Consider the following 25,654-nt stretch of genomic DNA (forward strand, 5'->3'; position numbering starts at 1 on the left):
GCTGGAAGCACTTTTTGGATGGGGCCAGCGCCCTCACAACGGAGGAACAGACGTTTCCCCAACAAATGTGGCGAGCGCAAAGTGGACTTAGCACGGGGCCCCACGAGTGGTCTTGCGAGGTGCCACCATTGTCATTCCCTCGAGCCTGTCAAGGACATCAAGACGTAGCCAAGACGTAGCCAAGACGAAAGCTCGGCTGCGTGGAAGGGTGTGGGTCCCCGGCATTGACAGTGCGGTGGAGGAGGAGATCCGCAACTGCCACTCGTGTGTCATCACAAGTCAGGAGCCTGCGCCGCACCCCGTCATCACAGAAGACTCATGTGACACTCCCTGGTCCAAAATAAGTATTGATTTTGGGTCATTCCCGGATGGAAAACAAGCCCTGGTACTGATCGATTCATGCTCCCGGTTTCCAGTGGTGGAGGTGATTCCTTCCACCGCTTTCAGCCATGTCAAGCCAGCTTTGGATCGGACATTCGGCATGCTAGGCTTCCCAGATGAGATAAGGTCAGACAATGAACCGCCGTTTCAGGGTACTGATTTTAAAGCATATCTATCCAGACGAGGTATACATCACCGAAAGATCACGCCACAATGGCCACAGGCCAATGGAGAGTTCGAAAGGTTCATGAGGACAATGAACCGGGCATTAAAGATCGGTGTGGAGACAGGGGAAGTGCCCGAGGAATGCTTGTCACAGTTTCTGAATGCTTACAGACAGACCCCACATTGTACCACCAAGTGCGCCCCGGCTCACGTCATGTTCCGGAGACCGCCAAGAAATTGTGTACCGACAAGCCCAGCGTGGCAGGCCCCAGAGCTAAACCACGAAGCAACCCAGGACCGGAGACGACACACTAATGAGAGAGCAAGCCGAACGAGAAGAGCCGGGGTCAGGCCACTGGCAGTAGGAGACTACGTGGTCCTCAAGACTCGCCACCACAACTGGAAATATCAAACAACGTTTGAACCCGAGGTGTGGGAGATTGTGAACATTCAGCGTCCCATGGATCCAGGGTAGTGTTGTGGTTCAAGCGTGTATCTACGAATGAGACAACACAAGAAAAGATGTCGGAAGATATTGAGAGCGGCGCAGACAACCCGGCTACTCCCGAGGCATCAGCCAGTCAACGAGACAGAGAACCATCACCGCCCAGAAGAGACACAGAGTCAAACGTCATCCAGGCCAATCCCGAGAGAGAAGCAGCAGAACCGGCGGGAGAAGAAGTGGCCGAAGGACAGCGAAGCCGGAGGTACAACCTACGACCAAACCCGACTCCCAGTCAAAGACTCCAAGACTATGCATGGAGGCTACGAGTCACCAGGAAATCTAAATAAGACTGGACTATTCATCTGTGAGTTTGGAGAGATGTACTGACGGAGCCACACGGCCCGTCCACTCACGCACGCACACACGCACACAGCCTGGGGGCGGGTCAGCCCTCAGGTATAAATAAATGGGCGCGAGACCGCTCGTGGTCTTCGACCCTTACCCAGCAGCTAGTGTCTGTGTGTTATTACTATACAAGTACAGTTAGGCCCCACTCTGTGGCGTAGGCCATCACTGCCCCCAAGCAGACATTACAGAGGGTACACACCGGCCCCGGATTCTGCTGGCAGGACTTGAGTGGAAGGCAAGGCTCTATCTCGCTCGCCCCAACAGGGACCCACTCTTAAAATTCACTGTAGTAAGCTTGCTGCTCGGGAGCATGGAGAGGAGGTGGAGGGGGAGTTCCTCGGCATGTGGATGAAGGTCAGCAAGTAAAGGGGGCATCTCTCATAAAAGCTTGCAGATATACTCTTAGAGCCCGGGTAGCTCAACTTCCTGATTCTGGTCTCTATACCTAAGACTCCTCTCCTCCAGTTAGTGTTACCCTGCCATCCTCCCAAAGAAGGAAGGGGGGGAGAAGTAAGTGAGAGGGCAAGGGTGGTAAAAGGAAGCAAGACGGACCCTTCAGGCGGGAACAAAAACGGTGGCAAGAGCAGAGGAAGAGGGAAGAAGTTGCTTGCCCCCAAAATTAAGATAACCCTGTCCCTGAAATCATATTATAAGGTTCTAACTGCCCCTTGCCCACCACACATTGGAGTAGTTGGTCAGGAGGACCACTGTTCTAACTCCGTCGGACACATGGATTTGAAGCAATCTCAAACCAAGCCTCTGTTGGCAGCAGTCTTAACCGCCCCTGCTCTTCCAGCCTCTGATAAATTGACAGAAGCTCCACTAGAGAATATCTGTGGCTCCCAGACTTTTGTCCATCCTGTAGTTCCACTCTCAAACCGCTTTGCTATGTTGGAGATGCAGGATAGTGATTCCCTCTCCTGTCCTGAGTCATCGCAGCAAGCAAACCCGTCCCAGTTTTTTCAACATATTTCCCCCCTGGGGGGGATGGGGGCGGCTCGATGGCTGATATCTTATTGGCGCTAAAAGAAGAGATAGGGAGTAGATTCACTGTCTCTGAAAAGGGCCAAGCGGGAATACAAGCTTTGTGTGCTGTTTTAGCCCAGAAACTAGAAGCAGTTTCCCTTAGAACGGATGCGCATGAGCAAGAGATTCCTAAGATTAAGGAGTCCATGAGCCCCTCTTCAGTAGAAATGACTAAATTAAAGAATCAGAACAAGGAGTTGAAGGACGATCTTGAACGCTTGGAAAACCACTCTAGAAGGAACAGTCTGAGGTTGATCAATGTCCCGAAGCTCTAGAAGGATCAGATGTTAAGGGTTTTGTGATCTCACTACTTAAGGAGACAGTGCTAAAAAATCCTTTTAGCGCTGAAGACATCGATTTGGAGAGAGAGATTCAACAGGTGCATCGTGACCCCTATAAGAGGAATCCAGAGAGACTGAAAAATAGGAAGATCTTGGTCAATTTCCATACGTGCACAGTAAAGGAGGCAATACTATCAGCAGCTCTGAAGGAAGGGTCACTTGCATCAAATTCCCTCTCTAATACCTTTACATTTAACATCAGGTCTGATATTTGCCATACAACAGCGCAGAAGCAATGGCAGATGGGCAAACAAATGGTAGAATTAAACAAACTGGGGGCAAGGGCTCAGTAGAGGTTTCCGGCTTCTCTTCGAGCCATGTAGAACAACCATATATACACTTTTCGCTCAGTAGATGAGGCGGATGATCTTATTAAAAAATTAAGGAAGGAGGAGAGGTGTATGGTAGGCTGATTTTTGTTTTTAGTTTTTTAGGTCGAGGACTATCGGTTCTGCCGTAAGGCAGAAACCGGAAGTCGGAGATTTAATGATTCTTAGAGTGCTGCATTTATCCCTCCCTCTTTTTGCTCTTTCTCCATTGGCTGGCTTCCTAAATGGAGGCCAGCCATTGGAGGAGAGAGCTGTCTCTCAGAATAGGCTCCGTCTTTTTCGGATTTGGGGGTGTGTTCCTTGCTGTTCTTTCCACTTTTTTCCACGCCTCCTTGAACAGCAAGAACACGCCCCCAAATCCGAAAAAAACGTGGAGCTTTTATCCGCCATTTTGCAGCTCGCTTCCCGACATCGGTTGTCTCATCCTGCCTCCCCGAGGTCAATGGCGGCAGATAGCGGCATTGTTACAGTGGTTGTGGCTTCCGAGCGAGTGGCCACCTCGCTTTACAGTTTAATTGAAGCCGGTGCCCACCCGGCATTTGCCCCGCAAAGTGCGCGAAATTGTCCCCGCTGCCGCCCGGCCGCGACCAGGAAGTCAGGCAGGCCGGGGGCGGGACTGCGGGACACCCCGTGAACTCATTTCCCGGGCCGCGCTCTCATTGGCTGCCGGCCCGGGATTCCCTAGTGACGTCACTCCCCGGGCTGTGCTGGGATTGGCTGCCGGCCCGAGGAGATTGCGAGGCGCCGCCTGAGGAGAGGAGCCGGCAGAGAAGATGGCTGGATGCTGCCCGGGGCTCCCGTGAGCTGCTGGGAGCCCCGGTGGTCCAGCGGGGAGCAGGAGTCCCCAAGAGGAGGAGAGGACCCCGCCGCTGGAGCCGCCGCCTGGGAGAGAGCCGCTGCCGGAAGCTGGCAGACCACGTTTGTGGTATTCCGTGTAAGCTGCTTTGTTGAAAGATTAATGTTCTTGCATCAGCCTGCACACGTGTCCACAGCGTCGCACTTTTCAGTGCCATCCTTTCCGTTTTCTTAGAGCCATTGCTCATCTGCTAGAACCAAGGTAATTGGCATTGAAGCTAGCATACTCCGAGTTTATTTCCTGTGTAAATATTGAATACGATTTCTCAGTCGGCTATAAAGATTTTAATTCCTGATCAGGTGACTGTTAAATGTAGAGCTTCCACCCTAAAAATGTAGAGCCTCCACCCTGAAAATGTAGAGCCTCCACCCTGAATATTCGCTCCATTATGGTAATTTGCTTGCCCTTGTGAGCTGCTTCCTAGTTGCTTTCCTTTTTTGAACTTCAAGAATAGACGTCTAGATACAGTAAACATGCTTCTTGAGGTCCTCTTTTTGTAATATTCTAATGTGATTTATTGTATTGTATTGAAATTGCATTTATATAGCGCTTACTACCCCTGACGAGGAGTTGAAGCGCTTTTTCAGTGAGTCACACGCTACTCCGGGAACCTTAGAGGATTAGTGTTGAATTGTATAGTGAAACATGCATGTATTTATAGTCCACTTACAGGTAAAGTGTGATGTGGCGAATGGCTTGAGTGTGACTGATATCAAAAGCATTTAAATTATTAAATTTTTCTGCACCATTATTAAGTATATAAGTATCTTCCTTGTTCCCCATGCTCTGAAGCTAAAGATACGTGCACTCCAGTGGTGTCTTTTTCCACCAAGCCTAGCATTGTGGTATCTTGACAGACATTTGCATTTACCCAGAAGCACTTCGGAACTGTAGTGGTGCCAGACTTCATCTGGCAAAGGTTTTTATTGAGGCCATTTTAAGCACTTCGCTCCGATTGAGATGGAGGATTTCTTTTATTAGTGTAGAGTGAAGAGGAGAGGCGTTATTTTCCCATTCCTAAGGTTTTTGTGATTTCTCTAGATAGGGTCCTAATTTTAAAGTACTTTGTAATCATATTGCTTTAAAGTGCCAGCGTTCAACTAAAAAAAATTCAGCAAAGCTTTAGCTTTTGTATTTTAATCATGATGTAGATATTTTGGTGCAGTTTGTGTTATCTGATTCCAGCGGCCATATTTGGCATGCAGACCTCACAGATTTTAGGTAATTATAGAAGGTGCTAGAAAATATCTTCAGCCATGGACTCTTTCTATCTCACTAACTCACTTTCACTCTCTCTTTCACTACCTCTCTCTCTCACTACATCACAACATCACTCTATGCTTATATCACACTACCTCACAACATCCCTCTCCCTCACTACCTCACTCTTTCACTACCTCACTCTCTATCTCACTACCTCACTCTCTATCTACCTCACTCTCTCTCTATTTCAATACCTCACTCTCTCTCTCTATCTCACTACCTCACTCTCTCTCTGCTAATGCAATAGGTATCACATATGCAAAAAAAAGCTAATGCCAATAGAAATGACAATGCCATTTATTTAGGGATACAAAAAAGATAAAAAAATAATGAGCAATACCAATAGCTCCACCTATACTATTGCCGAGACCATTGCATTGTAAATGCTTGTTTAAAATGGGAAGGCTCAGGACCAGAGAGAGATAGGGTGTGTACGTGGGTAATGTAGTTTTTAATTGACCCAAGGACCGGAAGCCGTTTAGGCTATTGCCTAATAGTAGGGAGGGTTCCCCAGTGGGGGGGTGGGGCACAGGGGGTGAGGGGGGTGGGAAGTAGGGGGGAGCACGGGTGGGGGAGCGTGGGAAAAAATGCAAAACAGTCCTCTATCTCAACCATCTTTTCTAGGTGATATGTTCTGGTGTATTGCTCTTAGGGGTAAGTATAGGCGATGGGCGCTTCTCACGGTTAAGATCCTGTAATGGTCAGTAGTGATTTAAAATTCTTGTTGTGGAACATAAACAGGTTTCGCTGTCCTCGTAGACAGAGATTAGTAATGAAGTATTTAGAACAAAGCCGAGCCCAAATCTGTCTAATCCAGGAGACCCACTTGAGTCATATAGAGAGTTGCGTTGTTTTTTTCTAAATACTAATGGATAAAAAATGGTTGTGTGTCAGAGCAGATGGTCCACTGTAAGGGAGTGGCTATTTTGATTAAGCATGGTGTGGGGTGCACAATTAAATTGGTAAAAACAGATCAGTCTGGGAGACGGGTAATGGCTAGTTTAGATTTTGGAGGGTCAGAGTTGATATGTGTCTCCTTCTATGGCCCTAACATGGATGATCCTACCTATGTTTGTAAGTTACAATGGGTCTTGATGGAAGAAGTCTTGTCAGGAGTAATAGGTAGAGATTGTAATGTCCTTTTAAATCCCCTTAAGGATAGGTCTAATCAGAGCCATCACATTGGAGCCTACCCGGGCACGTCAGGCCCTGAATAATATGTTACATTATTTGAAGCTTGTAGATCTGTGGAGGGCAAAGAGGGGCAACAAACAGGGGTATACTTTTCACAGTAAAAAGTATGGACACTTTTCAAGGATTGATTATGCCTTGATTAGTCCCTCTATTGCGGAGAGTGTAATTTCAAAAGACTTTCTGCCTAGTCGCATATCTGACCACACCCCTGTAGCATTTAATCTAAAATGGGGATTCCTTCACAGTCGTATTAGTGCAAAGAGGAATCACGGGATCTTCAGCTAAGGGAGGAAAAAATCTTGCAGTTAGAGGCAGAAAGGATTAGGACCAATCAGGGGGTCACCGATATAATATCCCAAAGACAGAAAGATCTTGACAATGCACGCCAGGAGTTTAGAGTAATGCTTGATTTAAAACGCACGGCTCAGTGGCTCTCTAAATCCATGCAGAATTTTGAGTATGGTGAGAAGGCAGGTGCTTTGTTTGCATGGAAAGCCAGGGCGGACCGTGCAAAAAACCATATAAGTGAATTAATCATGAATGAAAATGGTTATACCTCAAGCAGGTTAGATGATATTCAAGCATGTCTATAAAGAGGAAACTACACCTAACCTGGAGGCACTTAGGTCCTGGCTAAGGGATAAAACACCCCTGCGTGTAACAGAGGAAAGCCGGGATGCACTGGACACCCCAATTATGGAGGTCGAGATCAGGGAACAAATTGGGAAGTGCAAAAATAATAAAGCAAACGGTACAGACGCCATCCCTAGCGAGATATACAAACTTCAGCTCGATGAACTGGCCCCTATTTTGGGTGTTCTGTTTAATTCAGTTTATCGATCAGATGGTAAGGTACCTAGCTCTTGGAAGGAGGCAACCATTGTTCTTATCTTAAAGCCTGGAAAAGACCCGCTAAGGGCAGACTCATATAGACCGATCTCCCTGCTGAATGCTGATTATAAGATCTTTATGAGCATTCTAGCAGGGAGGGTAGTTAAAATTGACCCTCAGTTGATCAACATTGATAAAAAAAGGCTTTATTCCCAAAAGATACATCCAGGAATTAACGCAACAGTTAATAGATAATATAGATCTTGCCACTGCTCAATGCGAACCCTTGGCTGTAGTGGAGTTGGATGCAGCCAAGGTGTTCAATAGAGTCTGTTGGGTTTACCTTTGGGAGGCTCTGAGGGACATGGGGTTTGGGCCTATTTTTATTCAAAGCCTGGTAAACTGTTATCAGGGGGCTTCTGCTAAGATTCTAGTAAATGGCATTCTAACATCTAGCTTTGATATTCTTAGAGCGGCAGGGCTGCTCCCTTTCGCCCCTGCTCTTTAACATAAATATAGAACCCCTCGCCCAAGCTATCAGGGCAGATGAACAGATTACCCCATTCAAATCTCATCAATACAGTAGTAAGATCGCTCTATATGCGGACGACTTGGTAATATATGCTGGCGACCCAGGGGTAACAAAACCCAAGGTTGAAGCTCTGCTGTTAGAATTCGGTGCCTATTCAGGGTATTTAGCTAATACAGCTAAAACCAAGGTGATGCTCTGGAATATAGACACTTGGGTAGACAATATTAGTAAAGAGTTAAAAAATGTTGGCATCATTGTAGTTAAAGAGATAGAGAAAATTGCGCAGATTAACCTGAACAGAATTACTAAAGAAGTCGGGTGAATTTTAGCCAGGTGGAAAAATCTCCCGCTAACATTTTACGTCAGGGTTAACTTGGTTAAAATGGTCATACTCCCCAAATTAACATTTCTTTTTAAAGCTATTCCTCTTGTCCTCTTAGAATCAGATATTAATAAATTTCAAAGTAAGAGTACAAGTTTTATTTGGGCACAGAAGGGGGCTAAATTGGCCTGGAAGAAATTGAGACGCAGGCTGATCAAAGGGGGATTGGCTCTCCCAGACCTAAAGTGTTATTGTTTCGCTTTTCAATTTAAAAACATTCGGGTGATGCTCTTAAAACCAGATGACTCAACTTGGGGCAGACTTTTAGCAGAGATGATAAGGCAGGAGGGTGGTGAAGGTTTTTTATATAAATTTGGAGCACCCAGATACTTCAAAAAAGTTCAAATGAAAGTATTATGGGATGCCCTGAATGTTTGGTATAAGATTAGAACTTAGATGGGGCATAGGATAATCTTTGGAATTCACCCTAATTTGAAATTCTCCTGGGATATCGGAGTTTCTTAAAAACTATATGGCAATTCCAATTAAAAGAGCTGGTATCTCCATCTGGTCAGATCTGGCGTCTTCAGAGGGGGCACTCCCATGGGAGGTTTTAAGAGCAAAGATTGGGGAGGGCCTTTCTAGATTTAGATATATACAACTGGCTTCATGGTTTTCAGCCGAGAAGAGAAATATTCATGGGGTATGGGAGGTTGAGCGTTCCCTTCAGGTTATAAATATTAAATATAAAGAAATCTCAAAATGGTATAAAATTCTGGTAGGGGCAGAGGATAAGGAACTCCCCCCATCAACCCATATTTGGAACCAAACTCTATTTGAAGGCAACATTGAAGATCTTTACGAACCATCTCTGAAGCTGTTGCATAAATACATTAAGCCGGCTAATCTTAAGAAGAACCACTTTTTTTTTATTATTAGATTATATTATACCCCTGCCAGGATCACAAAGTTTGCCCCTCTCTCAAATCCAAAATGTCCAAGATGTGACCTGTCTCAGGCTAATGATCTTCACATCTTCTTTAAATGTCCCCAACTTGCTCCTTTTTGGAGTGGAATTAAGGAAGCCTTAAGTGGGATTTTCAAAAAAGAAATCAGCCTAAATATAACTATGGTGTTTTTGGAGACGATGGTATGTTGAGTAACAAATTGCGGCATATCCACAAAGGCTTACTGCTGTACCTGATTCTAATTGCCCGAAGGGAGATATGTCTGAAATGGAGAGACCCTTTGTCCCCAAAGCCCCAGGACTGGGTTAGAGCTGCTTTTTTAGTGGCCAGACTAGACCAGCATAGTAGTAATAATGATGATAGTCTAAATATCTGGCAGGCCTTCACTGATTGGGGCAGAGGCCTGGGCTTTTCGTGAAACCCGTTGGCCCTATGATTAAACCAAGCCACTAACAAAGGGGCTGGTCCGGCTTGGGACCGAAGTGAATGCAGAGGCTGCGGGGTGCAAGTTTGGTTACGCGGCTACTCAAGAATTGCAGACACTTGTGGTGAGATGAGGACAAACAAAAAAGAATTATTCAAGGTCATCAGATCAAGAGTCTGTAGAACAGAGCTGTCTCTATCAGGTGCCCCCCCTGAAAAGCTGGAACCCTGGCTTAAAGCCCACTTTGACCTTGCCTTAAAAGGTCTCCACCGTGCCCTTACCCAGGGCACCATGAAGCAGGGTCGGGCTGGATATCACAAGCAGCCCGGGCGAAGTGCCTCGAGTGACCTAACGGGATATAGCTCTTACATCCCAACACAGTTTGAACATAAGCTGTGCAACAGAGCACGACAGGGGCCTTTGTTAATTGGTGACAGCGAGCATGGGCGTAGGAAATGGGGGCGGTGGCGTTTGGATCCCTCCAGATTTTGGAGTAAAGGGGGCTCTGGGAGAAAAAAAAACCAGACCTGAAAAAGTCAACTGCAGGCCAGGTGAGAGAACTCCAAGGCCTTGGATAAAAAAGCTGTAATTATTATATCAAATCTTTATTGCACAACTTAAAATCATTGCAGATACTGTGGACATACAATAGAGCAAATATATCATCTTTACAAAAGAACACCCTCAGTGGCCTGATGTTCAGATAAAATAATACTCATATTTAAAACTCTATCCAAAATGTTTAAAAAACGACAGGTAATATGGGCACAACTCCGCTTAAGCATGCTTTCACCGCTTAAGCATAATCCCTGAATTTTTAACCGAAGGTAGGGTGGTCTTAAACATTTTTGCTGCAGTGCTGTCAGTTCGATAAAAATGGATATTATGTGGAGTAATGACTCCATCTCAGCCATGCGAATCTGCATTCATTGCCCATTCAGCCATAACGGAAGTCCCCAATTGGTAACAAACTGAGGAGCATATTATCAAGAACGGCGTTAAAAATTATCTCCGGTTTACCGGCAGAAAACTGCCGCTAAAACGGCTTGAAAATATGACCTTGAGAATTCCAATAGAAGACCATGTGCTGGTGTGAACATGGGCTTCTATTAGAATTCTCCAGGGCATATTATCAAGCCCATTATTGCCGCTTTAGCTGCAGTTTTCTGCCGCTAAACTGGCGATAATTTTAACGCTTTATAATATGCCCCAAACTCTTTCTCTGATTAACTTTCTCTGCCTCTCTATACTTAAATAGTTCTGCTTCTTGTTTCTAAGGCAGTTCAGTCTTTGGCAAAAATATATTAACTTAGCTTTTTCTGATGTCGTTTTGTTTGCTTGTTGCGGTGGCAAGCACATAGTCAATATGGTTTTACACTGGAGAGTTTTTAAAGAGGTTTTAAGCTATAGAGTAGCTTATCCAGTCTAGGTCTTTTCTTTGCATTTTGAGACCTGTAATCCTGTTTGACCCATTATACTAGCAGGACAACCCATCATACACAAAGGACTCCCCATTATAAAAGCAGGACGCCCCATTATACAAGCAGGACGCCCCATTATACAAGCAGGACGCCCCATTATACAAGCAGGACATCCCATTATACAAGCAGGACATCCCATTATACAAGCAGGAAGCCCCATTATACAAGCAAGACGCCCGATTATACAAGCAGCATGCCCCAATATACAAGCAGGACGCCCCATTATACAAGAAGCACGCCCCATTACACAAGCAGGACGCCCCATTACACAAGCAGCACGCCCCATTATTCAAGCAGGACACTCCATTATACATGCGGGACACCCCATTACACAAGCAGGACGCCACATTATACAAACAGCATGCCTCATTACACAAGCATGACACCCCATTATACAAGTAGTACACCCCATTATACAAGCAGGACACCCCATTATACAAGCAGCATGCCCCATTACACAAGCATGACACCCCATTATACAAGTAGTACACCCCATTATACAAACAGGACGTCACATTACTCAAGCAGGACACCCCATTATACAAGCAGCATGCCCCATTACACAAGCATGACAAGAATATCCCATTATTCAAGCAGGACACCCCATTATACAAGCAGGATGCCCCATTATACTGGCAGGACACCCCATTATACAAGCAGGACACCCCATTATACAAGCAGCATGCCCCATTACACAAGCAAGACACCCTATTATACAAGCAGGATATCCCATTATTCAAGCAGGACACCCCATTATACAAGCAGGCCGTCCCATTATAAAAGCAGCACGCCCCATTATACAAGCAGCACGCCCTATTATACAAGCAGGATGCCCCATTATACTGGCAGGACACCCCATTATACAAGCAGGACACCCCATTATACAAGCAGCATGCCCCATTACACAAGCAAGACACCCTATTATACAAGCAGGATATCCCATTATTCAAGCAGGACACCCCATTATACAAGCAGGCCGTCCCATTATAAAAGCAGCACGCCCCATTATACAAGCAGCACGCCCTATTATACAAGCAGGATGCCCCATTATACTGGCAGGACACCCCATTATACAAGCAGGACACCCCATTATACAAGCAGCATGCCCCATTACACAAGCAAGACACCCTATTATACAAGCAGGATATCCCATTATTCAAGCAGGACACCCCATTATACAAGCAGGCCGTCCCATTATAAAAGCAGCCCGCCCATTATACAAGCAAGACGCCCGATTATACAAGCAGCCCGCCCCATTATTCAAGCAGGACGCCCCATTATACAAGAAGCACGCCCCATTATACAAGCAGCATGCCCCATTATACAAGCAGGACTAAAAGGTCCTGAATGCAGTGCAAATAAATCTCGACTGAAGGAGCTGCTCGTGGATGAACCTAGGACCCAAGAGAACTCTGCAGGGGTAAATACAAATGGTGACAGTCAGTGCTCTGCAGCTCTTTGAGTGAAGGCTCGTTCCTGAATGATACAATTTGTGAAACCCTTTGATACCCACTGCAGCAATATAAAGCCTGGAATCAGTGCACCAGTATTTGTTAAGTAAAGTACAGAAGCGTAGGAGGGAGGAGTTATCGCCGCTGGCAGGATAGCCAGAGGATTGCAGGAGAGGCATAGAGGGGAGAGTGAGAAGAGACAGCAAGGAGACAACTGGGTGCAATTGTCATTTATGAAGCAGGCACAAGGGCCTCACTTAACAATAATCATGGCTCCTTTTTCCTACCACACAAGGTGGAAGGTGGGCTCATTTTACTTGCATATTAATCCTAGATGCATTTTACTCCCAAAGAAGGGGGTAAATAGTGACACCTTCCTTGCTTGTATTATGGCCCATGACATCCTTGTAATGCCCATGATACCTTTGCTATGCCTCTGAGAAGCAGAAAGCTAAGAGATGAGAGAATCAAAACAGTGAAGAGGGAAGGTGGGTGAAAGAACACTGAGTTGAGTGCTATATAGGGAAGGGCGAGAGAACTAGAGAGTCATCTCAAAGAATATGTTGAGGGTAGGAGAGGAGTGGGAGAGAAGTTAGGAGGAGTTGTAGGTTTAGAGGATGAGTCACGCTTAGGTATTAGGAGTACGACATGAGCAGACAGTGTAGGTGGGGTGTGACACTTGAGAATAAGCAGGATAGGACAGGAGGAGTAGGATATGAGTGGAGAAGACGCGAGAGATAGAAGTTTTGAGGAGAAAGGCTAGAAATGCAACCCGAGATGAGAGGAGGACAAGTTCTTGTAGTTGTAGGTAATTATTATGCTAAGGTAGTATTATCAGCACAGTGGAACTGATTAGGTTTAGACAGAAGTGAGAAAAAAATGGGAGCCCAATGTAGAAAAGGTTTTTGCAGTCACAAACACTGCAGTTCGCGAGAACTACAGGGTTTGAGACAGAAAAAAAGATGCTTCCAAATTTACAAAAAACATTTTGTGAGAAGGAAAAGCCTCTCCGGCTCGCAATAGTGTTCTGCAACTCATTCCAAATTGCAATTAGGAGGCGGTGTCCCCTTCTAAGTGCGATTTGCAATAACATGTATCAATGGTGTGTGACTGCAATTGCTGCCTCCATGCATTGATCATATGCTGACACCTGAGCTGGGGTGGAATCTAATTCTTAAAAAGGGAGGCTGTCCTAATGGAACATTTACAGCTTTGAGCTTTTTAAATTGTGTCTGTTGGGCTTGTGAGAGCAGACTGTAATCCAGTGGATCACTTCATGAGTCCCTTATTGTCCTTCCAAATGGGAAATAATTTTTTATAGTAGCACCTGCCCCTTTAATGGGCACAGACTGCTTTACATTTGTTTTCCCTGTCTGGGGATGCAAATGGAAGGATAGGTGTCTGCTGTCCCTTGAAATGCCACCAACCCTGCATTTACAGCCAATCACAGAAGATCACAATTGTGACCTGCCTAAATAACATTCATTATGCAGGTCATTTTGTTACAATCTGTGAATTCATATTTTGCTATACATACTCTTTGTACATAGGTTGCATCGCAAATAGAATCCCTTACATAATCCTGTTGATGTGAAATTTGCCCTTCCTGGTTAGAAATCAGGGATTAGTACACAGAGTCATAGGCCTTTAGTCTAAAATAAACATGCAGCTTTAAAAGGTTTTACGCATATTGGAACTTTGTATTCATTCCTTTATCTGCTCAATGGAAGAAGGCTATGAGTTTGCACTCTGACACCACGGAAGAGCAGAACATGTATTCACAGACCCCACTTGCACCACTGAAATATCAGCCAATAGCTTAGCGTGGGTCTTTACCTCTTCATGTGGCCCAAAGCGAGCGGACAGAACGGATATCTGATGCCTCTGTCTTTTACCCCAGTCACAGGACAGTACATGGATGAATCCTGGGAAGGGAAGAGGCACATGAGGTCGGAGGCACAAACAGGGAGAAGATGCCAACAGGCGATGGTTACAGCATCCTACTGTGGCCTTTAGGCATAAACTGGAGACCACAGTCCTCACCTTATTGGAGTGCATTTGTAGCCGCCAGGTGTCTTTTACTCCATCATGAACTGTCTGCGCGACACAGCGGAGACAACTGGTTCCTCCTCAACCGCGTCCTGATGTGGCCCTTACCAACACCTAGGTCTGTTAATGCAAGTCATATGAGAAGATCAGAGGACAAAGCCGCAGGAGGTTTCAGCAATGCACCAGAAGGTGAGGCAGAAGATCCTGCAGGGGTCCCTGAGAACATGGGTGTACTTCCGAACAAAACTAGGAGTTCCTTATTACTCTTCCTGGACCCCGATTTGGGCCTTCCAGGGTACTCCTGAGTGTTTGAGGGACCAGCTTAGTTTTCCATTAAAATCTGCAGGATCACTATGCTGGGGGGATCTGAAAGAGGCCTCATCTTTGGTTAGCTGGGAGTCCTTAAGCATCCGTATCAGGGGTATTTTAACAAGATTCAAGTACTATCAAGTTTCCGCTTGGTGGGCAAGACAGAATTGGGTGGAAGAAGGAGGAAGACGCCTGGCTCAATCAGGCGATGAGAATAGCCCATTCAAAAAGGAAGTATTTCTGTGGTACAAGGCTCTGGTAGAGGCTGATGACAACCTAGACTTGGATATTCTAAAGCATTGGGCTGAAGAGCTAATGGGTGAAATATGAAAGGGGTTTGGCTGGACTCTTTTACGATTCTACGAGCAGTTGTGAAAGCTGCTGCCCTCAAGCGTAACCATCTTTTTTCCACATACAGGGTTTATTGGTCTCCAGCTAAGTTGTCAAAAATTACCGGAACCCCGTATGTCTGTCCAAAATGTAAGCACCCTCAGCGGACAATATCCATATGTTTATGATGTGCCCAAAGATTTCCAGTTATTGGACTAAGGGCCATATGTATGAAAATGTCACTTTGCAAACTCAAATTTCGATTTTTTGCGAATCGCTATTTGAGAATCGCAAAACACTATGTATGTAGGATTTGCAATACATTTTGCGAAACCTACATATTCCTATGGGCCTAGAGGCCCATAGGAATGAATTGGAAGACATTCTCAATTTGCGATTCTCAATTAGAGAATCGCAAATTGAGAATGCAATTTCAAGGGTGCCAAGGTGTCAAAAGGATACCCTGTTGCAACCCTGAAATGAGCATGGGTGCAGCTGTGGCACACATACATGCCCTAAGGGCATGTATGTGAGTCACATGGCACTTAGAAAAATGCAAAAAAGCGAAATTTTCAAAGTAATCGCAAATTACCACCAACTTCAAGTTGGTGGTAATTTGCGATTCCTTAAGTCCAAATTGCACTTTTTCTGTGCTTCTTACATTGCATTTAAGGAATCGTAATTTGCAATTCCTGAAATGCAATCGCAAAATAGGGAATCGCAAAATGTGCGATTCCTTATTTTGCGAGGGGTCATTTGTGTCATACATTGGACTAAGCCCAATTCTTATTTTATTTGGGCTCCATCAAGACTTCTCAACACAAATATATTTGGTTATCTCCAGATTAATTTTTTATGTGATTCTCCTGGCGAGAAGAGAGATTTGTATGCTTTGGGAATCCGCAAGCCCACCCTGTTTTTTGACTGTGTTAAAAATATAATCAGCACAAGCCAGTCTGATATGGCCTTTGACCCTAGAAGCCGGGAGAAGGTTTGGCCCTTACTGGTAGAATGGAGTATAAGTCCCAAGTGGTCCGATGATTAAGCCAATAATATGCTGTCGGTCCTGGTCCTCCCTGGTCTTTGCTACGGGCACACTGGTGAAGGGATGGAAGTGGAAACGGCTTGCTTTTCTTGGATGGAGGTGCTCTGTTCTTAGCTGTTACAGCAATTGAGATAAGAGCGTTTCTAGCAAGAGATTGGCAGAATGAGGACAAAAAAAAGAATCTGATATTGAGTGCAAACCCCACAGACATCTGATTTCATAATCAGAATGAACCAGATTAAAAACGAATCAGCAAGGGTTAAAATGGATTCCTTGCGGGTGACATACAGCTGTTTGCAGTAGGCACGAGACCCCCTGGATTACTGCACTGGACTTCGAAGTTGCGACCTGCATATCACACAAGGATATCTGCAAACCAAAGTGTGACCCTTTGAGCGATTTTATCTTACATGTTAGATTCAAAGTTCTGCAGCAGCCATTTAAACCACTAAGCAATTCTGATGGTTCAAACCTGAGACAAGAGAGCACACAGTGATCTTCCTAAGCAATTGTGATGGTTCAAACCTGAGAAAAGAGAGCACACAGTGATCTTCCTAAGCAATTGTGATGGTTCAAACCTTAGAAAAGAGAGCACACAGTGATCTTCCTAGCAGACACGTTAACTACCAAAGTCATCTCAGTAGTGTGCCCTGTGCACACAGATGTGTACAGCAGGTGCCTTAATCATTTAAACTATCTCAAATGCAGGATGTTTTCGACCAACATTAATAAAGATGTATTCTTAGGCTCAAGGCTCTCATTGACTGTGATTCTAATGGTACCAGCCCTTCCGGGATTCATCCCCATCACCACCGTTCTACAATTTGTGCGTTCCCAGACAATATTTTTGGACATTTACAGCACTGCTTTTGCATCCGGTTCATCAGGCATTATCCATAAATCATACCAGAATGTGCCCAGATTAGTTCGAACCTGACAGAGTTCAAATACATTTCTTTCAGGGTACATGCATGTGTTGAGTGCAATGATATCTGAGTGAAACGTGTAATATGTACACTTATGCTACACAACAAAGTAAACTCTTGCTTGATGTGATGATTTCACTTTTGAGGGAATTGGGAGTATTTGTAATAATTCCATAAAATTGTAGACAAAGTGTTTGCAGATCAGAAATAATTAGGCCTTTGTCTTCATTTTGAGGTGATATTAGTGGTTTTATGTTTGTTGTGGACATTTGTAATACTCTCTGTTATGCAACTTCTTCCGGTTCGCTTCCAAGCATGTCACTTCTTGTGATGTTACAAAAACAATGGAGGAGTTACCCCTCAAAAAATGGAGAAAAGAGATTCTCTCACAGTGGGTTAAAGTGCTCAATTCAGCACAGTATGTCCCAACCTGTCAGTGGATAATGCATATCCTTGTAGAAGACCCCTCACTCACCAACCTAGTTGGTGACATGCTTCATCATCGGGGTCCCACCCCATAGGCCGAGTGCCTATAGGGTGTGCTGCGACACCTGATTACAGTGGAGCGGGTTGTTTTCTTTTATGTGTTCAAGGCGATCAAATAAATGAATTTAAAAAGGGGCCAACACTACTCACTGCAAGTTTTTATTCTTGAGTGCTTGAACCCTAATAAAAATGTGTAACACCTATGCCTAATTAGGTAGACTTCGGTGTAAAATAAGAAGTGTTATTAAAAATAGCCAAGTGTGCTATGTGAAGTGTGATAAATACTATTGATTAAAAAGGTCTACATGTTTCAACCATTGTATTTATTCATTGGTTTTCGTCAGGACCGTGATATTGAACTGGGTGGTCCGCACACGCTAAGGTGCGTCCTGCCCTAGTCCAAGATGGAGTACACAAATTGTGAACTCGTGTAAAATTGGTGCATTTTCTTTATTCAAAGAAAAAACCTGTAAGGAAACAGGGAAAAACAAGAAGACAGGAAGGGATCACATACAGGGGTTGACTACACACGTGTAATACATTTAACATATATAGCCAGTATTTTCCATGAGTCAATACATGGGATTATGCCCATATTTCAGTCAGATAGTAGAATCCATCTGTTACGCGACAGTACTTCAGTGCTTTTACCGGACTGTGACTAATGAGCCATGAATCAGTGCCAAAGGAGTGGTGACGATCTGGTTTTGGCATCTGAAAATGACTAGTGAAAATAAGGGCGACGTACTATGGGCCAGTGATCATACTGGTGTTACGGGTTTTTTTCTTTGAATAAAGAAAATGCACCAATTTTACACGAGTTCACAATTTGTGTACTCCATCTTGGACTAGGGCAGGACGCACCTTAGCGTGTGCGGACCACCCAGTTCAATATCACGGTCCTGACGAAAACCAATGAATAAATACAATGGTTGAAACATGTAGACCTTTTTAATCAATAGTATTTATCACACTTCACATAGCACACTTGGCTATTTTTAATAACACTTCTTATTTTACACCGAAGTCTACCTAATTAGGCATAGGTGTTACACATTTTTATTAGGGTTCAAGCACTCAAGAATAAAAACTTGCAGTGAGCAGTGTTGGCCCCTTTTTAAATTCATTTATTTGATCGCCTTGAACACATAAAAGAAAACAACCCGCTCCACTGTAATCAGGTGTCGCAGCACACCCTATAGGCACTCGGCCTATGGGGTGGGACCCCGATGATGAAGCATGTCACCAACTAGGTTGGTGAGTGAGGGGTCTTCTACAAGGATATGCATTATCCACTGACAGGTTGGGACATACTGTGCTGAATTGAGCACTTTAACCCACTGTGAGAGAATCTCTTTTCTCCATTTTTTGAGGGGTAACTCCTCCATTGTTTTTGTAATTTATCCCGGGGACCAGGAGTTCCCAACTCACATAGATTAGTGTAAATTCCCTAACTCTCTCCTTTGTTATTTAAAACTTCTTGTGATGTCACAGGTCATGCTAAATATCAGCTACTTGCTGAATGGCTGTTCCGCTCCCCACCGCAACAACCAGGAATGTATCCGTGTGCTACACGCTTGACTGGAGGGCGGAGTCGCAGCACAGAAGGTGTAGGGTACAATGCAGCTTTAGAAATACCCCTGCAGTGAAGTGGGCCATAAATCCACTAAATTTGCAGGGCACTAGCTCAAAAACCTTTAATATAACAGCTGATCCAGTGATAGACAAACTGAGAGTATGGCTGGTCTACCCTGCCTTCTGAGAGCCATTTTCTAGACCTCTGAAGTAGAAGAAGCTAAGACAGGCCCAGTACAATGTAGGGCTCAGACAGAAGTTACACAGAGATCTATCACAGAAGTGGACCAGCCTATCGTGGTATTATTTCAGATGTCGAAAGAACTTACCCGAATGCTTTGGTTTATACGGTCAATTATCCAGTTGAACAGGCGGTCATAGATGTTCTTGGCCAGGGCATCGCGGGCATAGGTGCTCTACATGGAAGAAGAGGGTTCACACAATAACCAGGATGCAGAGGATGATTTACACACAGCTTTGTAGAGTATCTTTTTATATGTCTGTTTTGGGGGACTGCCAAAGGAGGTGAAGAGGGACTGCCAAATTTAAAAATATAGGATTGTGCCAGTGCAAACATGGAAAATATAATCCCCCTAGCAAATAAAATAACACAGACCAGAACATGACCCACTTCAAGTTTCAGTCAGTTTTCCAGCCATCGCTTAAGCTTTTTATTCTGGTACTTGTAGATTTACCACAGGGTTATAGAAACAACAAGTACCAGAATGCAATATACATAAAAACGCACACAAATACAAAAACACACACACACACATATATAGTCAGTCGAAAAGAAAAAAGGTTAAATTGGCATTATAGTTAGGTCTTGTAATAAAATAAAAAATGAAGTTTAAAAAAATAACAAAAAAACACTGAAATCTACCGGTTATACTTTACTGACCTAACTATAATTTGTGCCGCCACCATGCACTGCTTAGGCTCAAACAATACATCACTCATGGCATGTCAAATGACACCAGTAATGCCATCTCAAATTATATCATTGATGGCATCACTGACAACATCCATGCTACTGCTCTGCGAATAGGTCAGTGTAGTACTGGAGACAAGTGGTATTCAGAACAGTAAAGGTTATACGGTGCACAATTTAGCTACCAGTGAAGTTTTCATCTGTTTATGCCTTCGATTTTCATATGTGTAGGTCTTCAGCTATGCGCAGTGTGGGGTTGGCTGCAGTGCCTGACCTGTGGCCAGGCCCTGCGCCCATCCCCCCATAGGCCGCCAACCCCTATGAGAGTATAATGGGGTACCCCAAAGGTACTGGACCCGGGTATCATACGATATTAATAAACAGTGGTCCAAGACCTATCTACTTGAAAAACTAAATTAATCAGTCAGCGTTCATTGGTTAGACATATTTTGGAGCAAGTACAAATCAATCTGCTCTATCCAATATATGCACATATTCATAAAGAAACATTAAAAGGCAACAGCACCAATATGGGACCAAGGGCAATTTAATCCATTATTTCTAGGTCAACCAAGTCACACATTTCCGAACTTTTGTTCAATACGAATCATATTGGTTGCCCCAAACAAGACGTGCAAAAATAGAAAAGGGGTGCATTAAAGTGTGTTCAGGACGCCCATCCAGGACGCACGATATTGCTGCAATGGGGTTAATGAGTTACCATCATGCACTCTTTCTGACGGCCGCTGAGGAAGCTAATTGCGAAACGCGTCAGGCCATTCAGATGCTTTTAAAGACACAAATTCACAGAGCTCCCCATACCAGACACAATGATTTGGGGAAGGCACACGCACGTTTGAGAGCGGCTCAATTTTTGGACACCCCAAGAGCGTGATGTAATAAGCGGCCGTCCTGCCGCTGAGCCGCACCGCCCGGTAAAGAAAATGGGGGACCACGGGACTCTGAGAGAAGTGGAGTCCTTGATGTGGAACATGCGTGATGGATCGAGGGGAGTTGCCGCATTCGGGGCTCATGTGAGAACCTTTTACTGAGCAAAAAACTTTGGGTGCATCCATACAGGAGTAAAGAAAGGACTCAGTTTCCCAACATGCAACGTGTTGAATCATATGACCCACCCATCCAGGACGCACGATATTGTTGCAATGGGGTTAATGAGTTACCATCATGCACTCTTTCTGACGGCCGCTGAGGAAGCTAATTGCGAAACGGGTCATGCCAATCAGATGCTTTTAAAGACACAAATTCACGGAGCTCCCCATACCAGACACAATGCTTTGGGGAACGCACACGCACGTTTGAGAGTGGCTCGATTTTTGGACACCCCAAGAGCGTGACAGAAAACAGTTTATTTAATTATAAGCCGCATGACGCATTTCGGGCATGGGAATGCCCTATACATATATGACACTGGCAGCAACAGCAACAGCGCAGTTATGGTTATGTCAGAAAAAGTGAAGTAAAGGCATTATTTGTTTTCTTAATAACTTTGTTGTTGTTCGGCAATTCTGTACGCAATGTTTCACAAAAAAATACATCCACTTTGAATTCTTGGGTTCTTCATGGCAAACTTCTTGCAGAACTGGCATGCGGGGGGCGTAAAGGAAGGCCATAGGATCCTTTGCTGTTCGATACAAAGAAAATGGCTCCAAAGTGCTACTATAAATTTGCCACATAGGTAGAACTTTTCTCAAGGAGTGTCCTGTCTTTAATTTGATGAAGATCAGTTCAGTCGTTTTCGAGAAATCAAGTGGCTTATTACGATGGCGTAACAATCGCCACCGCCAAGCCGGCGGTGACGACCGTTAGCCTATTGTAACGCGTGAAATACCCCCCCCCCCCGGACGGACTTTGCATCCGCCGCCATATTACCGAGTCGGTGAGTATCGCGGCGGATGCAAAGTCCGTCCACCATTTTTCTGCCAGTCAGCAATCGTTACAATTGCCGGCTGGGCGGAGCTGGGCCAGTAATAGGGTGGCGGTGCCTAGCAGGCACCACCAGCCATATTATGATGTGGCTTGCGGACAGGCCTTTCCAAGGGCGGAGATTGGCTTTTGGGTCCTGCGGGCCCGCGGGAGGGGTGGGGTATGCTCTTGGAGGGTTCCCATGGTACCCCTCCTGCAGTTCCCTGCACCAAGTGGCAGGCACCGCATGGTGCCTGCCACCTGGTGCACGGAAATGCTGTGCATTCACTTTTACCATTGTGGATGGTGCTGCAGTCGGCAGCACTGTCCGCAATGGTAAAAGGACAGGATGTGCCCGCCAGTATGGCAGGCGCATCTTAATTGAGCCGGTGGGACAGGAATCCGATTCAGAGCCTTTCCGAAAGGCATCGAAATTGACCACTTAGTGTCTAATAACAAAAAAAAGTTTACATACCTATGCTGCTTGAAATTATATCAAGCAAACACAGGTCATTTAAAAAATATTTTGTGACAAGCCTGCATTTTAAAATATGGCCCAGCACGTGAACCCCACTGGACATGAAAGATATCTAAAGTCAAACGTCTTTTTTTTTAAACTAGGGGGATGTTGAAGTTCAGCAGGAGAGATGTAACCTGCAGAAGAAAGGAAGTCTCGTTTACCATGTACACATCACTAATGTGGCCACTCTGGAGTCCTGTGTAATGTTCTGAAGGTACCACCTAGATTACTTTGTTTCGTTCAGAAGGGCCTATCTGAAATACTGTGTCCAACTCTTGAGGTCACATCTACAGTAGTCCATCGAGTTCTGGAATCTCACTTGGAATCTTACGACCAGTTTCTGCCCCCGAATGGCAGTAATATGTCCATGCTTTTAGGCCAAATCTGGATTATTCTATCCAAGTCAAAAGGTCATATGTAAAGTATTCTCTTCTCTGCACCAATTCGTCATGGCATTCTGTCCATTCTCAAAGCCTAAACTGGAGTGTTGTGCAAAGCTCTAAAGGCTTCTTTTAAGGTATGGTGCTCTAAATGCCACATTTGCAATACAATGGTATACAACTAATATCTTGAATAGCATGCCAATGTCTAGTGTCCATATCTGAAAATTAATTAAAATATGCCAGAATATCGTCTGGCATATTTCAATGAATTCTAGTCGCTAGGTGATGAGTGGAGAACGGTATCTAGTTATGAAGGCCACTTCTAGACCACTGTATTCCTTATGTAGCCCTCATCTGCTCCATCATGTTCCATGTAGTTGTGTGTCTGGGCAAGGGCCTGTTTCTAACCATCTGAGTCTACAACTGACTTCCTAGCAGGATGGGGGCAACACTACATTGTGAGCATCTGCATAGGGAAAGACTAGGTAGACTCAGCTGCCCCACAAAGGAGGGTCCACTCTACTGCTTAAATCACTACATTAAGGTTCCCCATTGACATCTCTTGTTCTTGTAATCTTAGAAACAATGCCTGCTGCCATCATGAGAAGCGTGGAGTGCATCATTTATGCCGCAGTTTGCAGGTAGTTTATTGCGTCCAAGCACTCATTTTTGACACCTAGAACTCTTTCGTGCTCATGGGTGGCAACGGCTGATCAGGGAATTGAATAAATTATCATTAATAATTAATTTGACAATTGAACTACTGCAGTGTATGGGTGGTGGGTGGATCCTGTAAATCAGTGCAGTGATAAAGAGGAATCTTGTTCCCAGAGGTGCCCAGAACTAAAGACGTAATTATGCAGCTGACAGTGCACCGTCTGCTGGTGCAGTGAATCCCCCTCCACAGAAAAATGCTGACCCCTGCAACTTTTTTTAATACACATTAATTGCTTTATTGAGGTAAATAAAGCAAGGAGGTTTACAGTTAGGATAAGGGCATAGATAATGGTAAGGGATAGGTTGAGGATTAGGGCAAAGATTAGGGTGACGATAAGGATAAAGGAAAGCTTTAGGGCGGAGGTTGGTAGTGGAGTAAAGGAACAGTTCAGATTTACCGTTTGAGAAAGGGATATTTTAATGTCAATGATAGGGTTGGGGAATTAACAAGTTAATGGCGTTGAGCTATTGGTGAATACATATTAATAAGGGGTACAATAGTGGAAGACAAGGTGAGGAACTGGTTGTCAAAGTAATGACTAAGAGCCAAATGTACCAACATTAGGAAGACCGATTTCCTAACTGTGGTTATTTCCAAATCGCAATTAGGAAATCAGTATTCCTAATATATGAATCTTTTTATTTCCAAATACTGATTCCTAGTAGATCACACATTGACCTACTTCCTGAATATCTACGAGGTAGGTCGCAATTTGCGACCCATTAGGAATTGCAGCCATCACAAGGATCGTGAACTGCTGGGTTCAGTGGACCACCATGTATTTGATTGCTTTTACTTAAAGCAATGCTTTTTCTTTTGAAATGCTTCCCGTTTTCCTTAAAGGAAAATGGGATAGGTTTAAAAGAAAGAAAATGTAATATTTAAGTTTCATTTTTTAAGAGCCGTTGGACCACTGCCTACTCTAAAAAATATTTTTTTACATTCTCAAAGGAGAAGTGGTTTCAATGGGAACCCTTTCCCATTTGCAAGAGGGTTACCACCAATTTGGAATTGGTGCTAAAGTGTTATTCTTTTACGACCGGAATTCAGTCACAAAACAATAATATATACCATTCCAATTCGGTATATGGAAGTGATACCTTAAATAGGACTAATCCAAATATCAAATCCGTATTAATTCGCGAATTTGTAATTAATACATACCAATGGGCGATGGGGAGTAAGAATGAAGCTTGTTGTGGTCGGAAATGGCAGATTCGCAGAAGGAGGTGTTAACCATTCGGAAATAGTGCCGGTCTCCAGCATTCCCTGGGGACCCCTTCCAATTTGTCAATGGTTACCACATCTTTTGAGGTGTCGGTACAATATGAATGATTTGCTACTGTAATTCGCAGCCGAGGTCCGTGCAGTTAACAGCGGTGAGGCAGTTGGGCCAGGTAAGGGGGTATTTCGAGGGATGATGCAGAGAGAAAATAATTATTTATTTCATTTTCCCTCAGCATCGTCCCTCAAAATACCCCCTTAAGCAGTCCACCGCCTCACCGCTGTTACCTGCACTGACCACGGCTGGTAATTTGGTTGCAAAACATTCATACATACCACTGTAATTCTGTAATTGAAAGGGACACCCAAAACATGCCCCTTCCAAATACCGAAACACTAACACAAACTGTGATTCGGTGATGTGTAACCGAATTACAGTTTGTGCTTTTGCATATTTTTATGGTAGCAAACCACCAGAATTGTTTCAGACTGCAAAAATGCTTTGTACATATGCTCAAAATGCCTTTTTACATTCAAATTCAAATAGGCTTGCTATACCTGGCCCATAGTTTCATCCAGTGATTGAAGGGGCGTAATCCGCTCTCCATACAGCCACATAAATATAATGCATCGCTGTAATGTAGCTTTCTTGCTATTGTCAGTGACTGTCTGGCGACGCATTTAGAGAGTTCTATGTGGGGTAGCATTCTGAGAGAGGGTGAGGAATATGCATTTGAAGCCACCAGGAGAAAGGCTGGAAGTTGAACCGATGTGTGCTCGAAGTGTGCATCGTAAATGGAACTAATAAAGCACCTGAT

The 25,654-nt window shown here is 44.4% G+C and overlaps 1 protein-coding gene across 1 annotated transcript in view; it reads right to left on the minus strand.

The window, feature by feature from the left end:
- The window catches only part of MYO1A (myosin IA), a 359,821-nt gene that overhangs the window by 146,678 nt on the left and 187,489 nt on the right, over positions 1-25,654 (minus strand). The window contains exon 12 of the mRNA XM_086959948.1: positions 19,467-19,553. Coding sequence (XP_086816074.1) covers positions 19,467-19,553 — 87 coding nt within the window. The remainder of the gene's footprint in view (positions 1-19,466; positions 19,554-25,654) is intronic.

The sequence above is a fragment of the Lissotriton vulgaris genome, chromosome 1_1, assembly GCF_964263255.1.
Source record: "Lissotriton vulgaris chromosome 1_1, aLisVul1.2, whole genome shotgun sequence".
In the NCBI taxonomy this organism is placed as follows: domain Eukaryota; kingdom Metazoa; phylum Chordata; class Amphibia; order Caudata; family Salamandridae; genus Lissotriton; species Lissotriton vulgaris.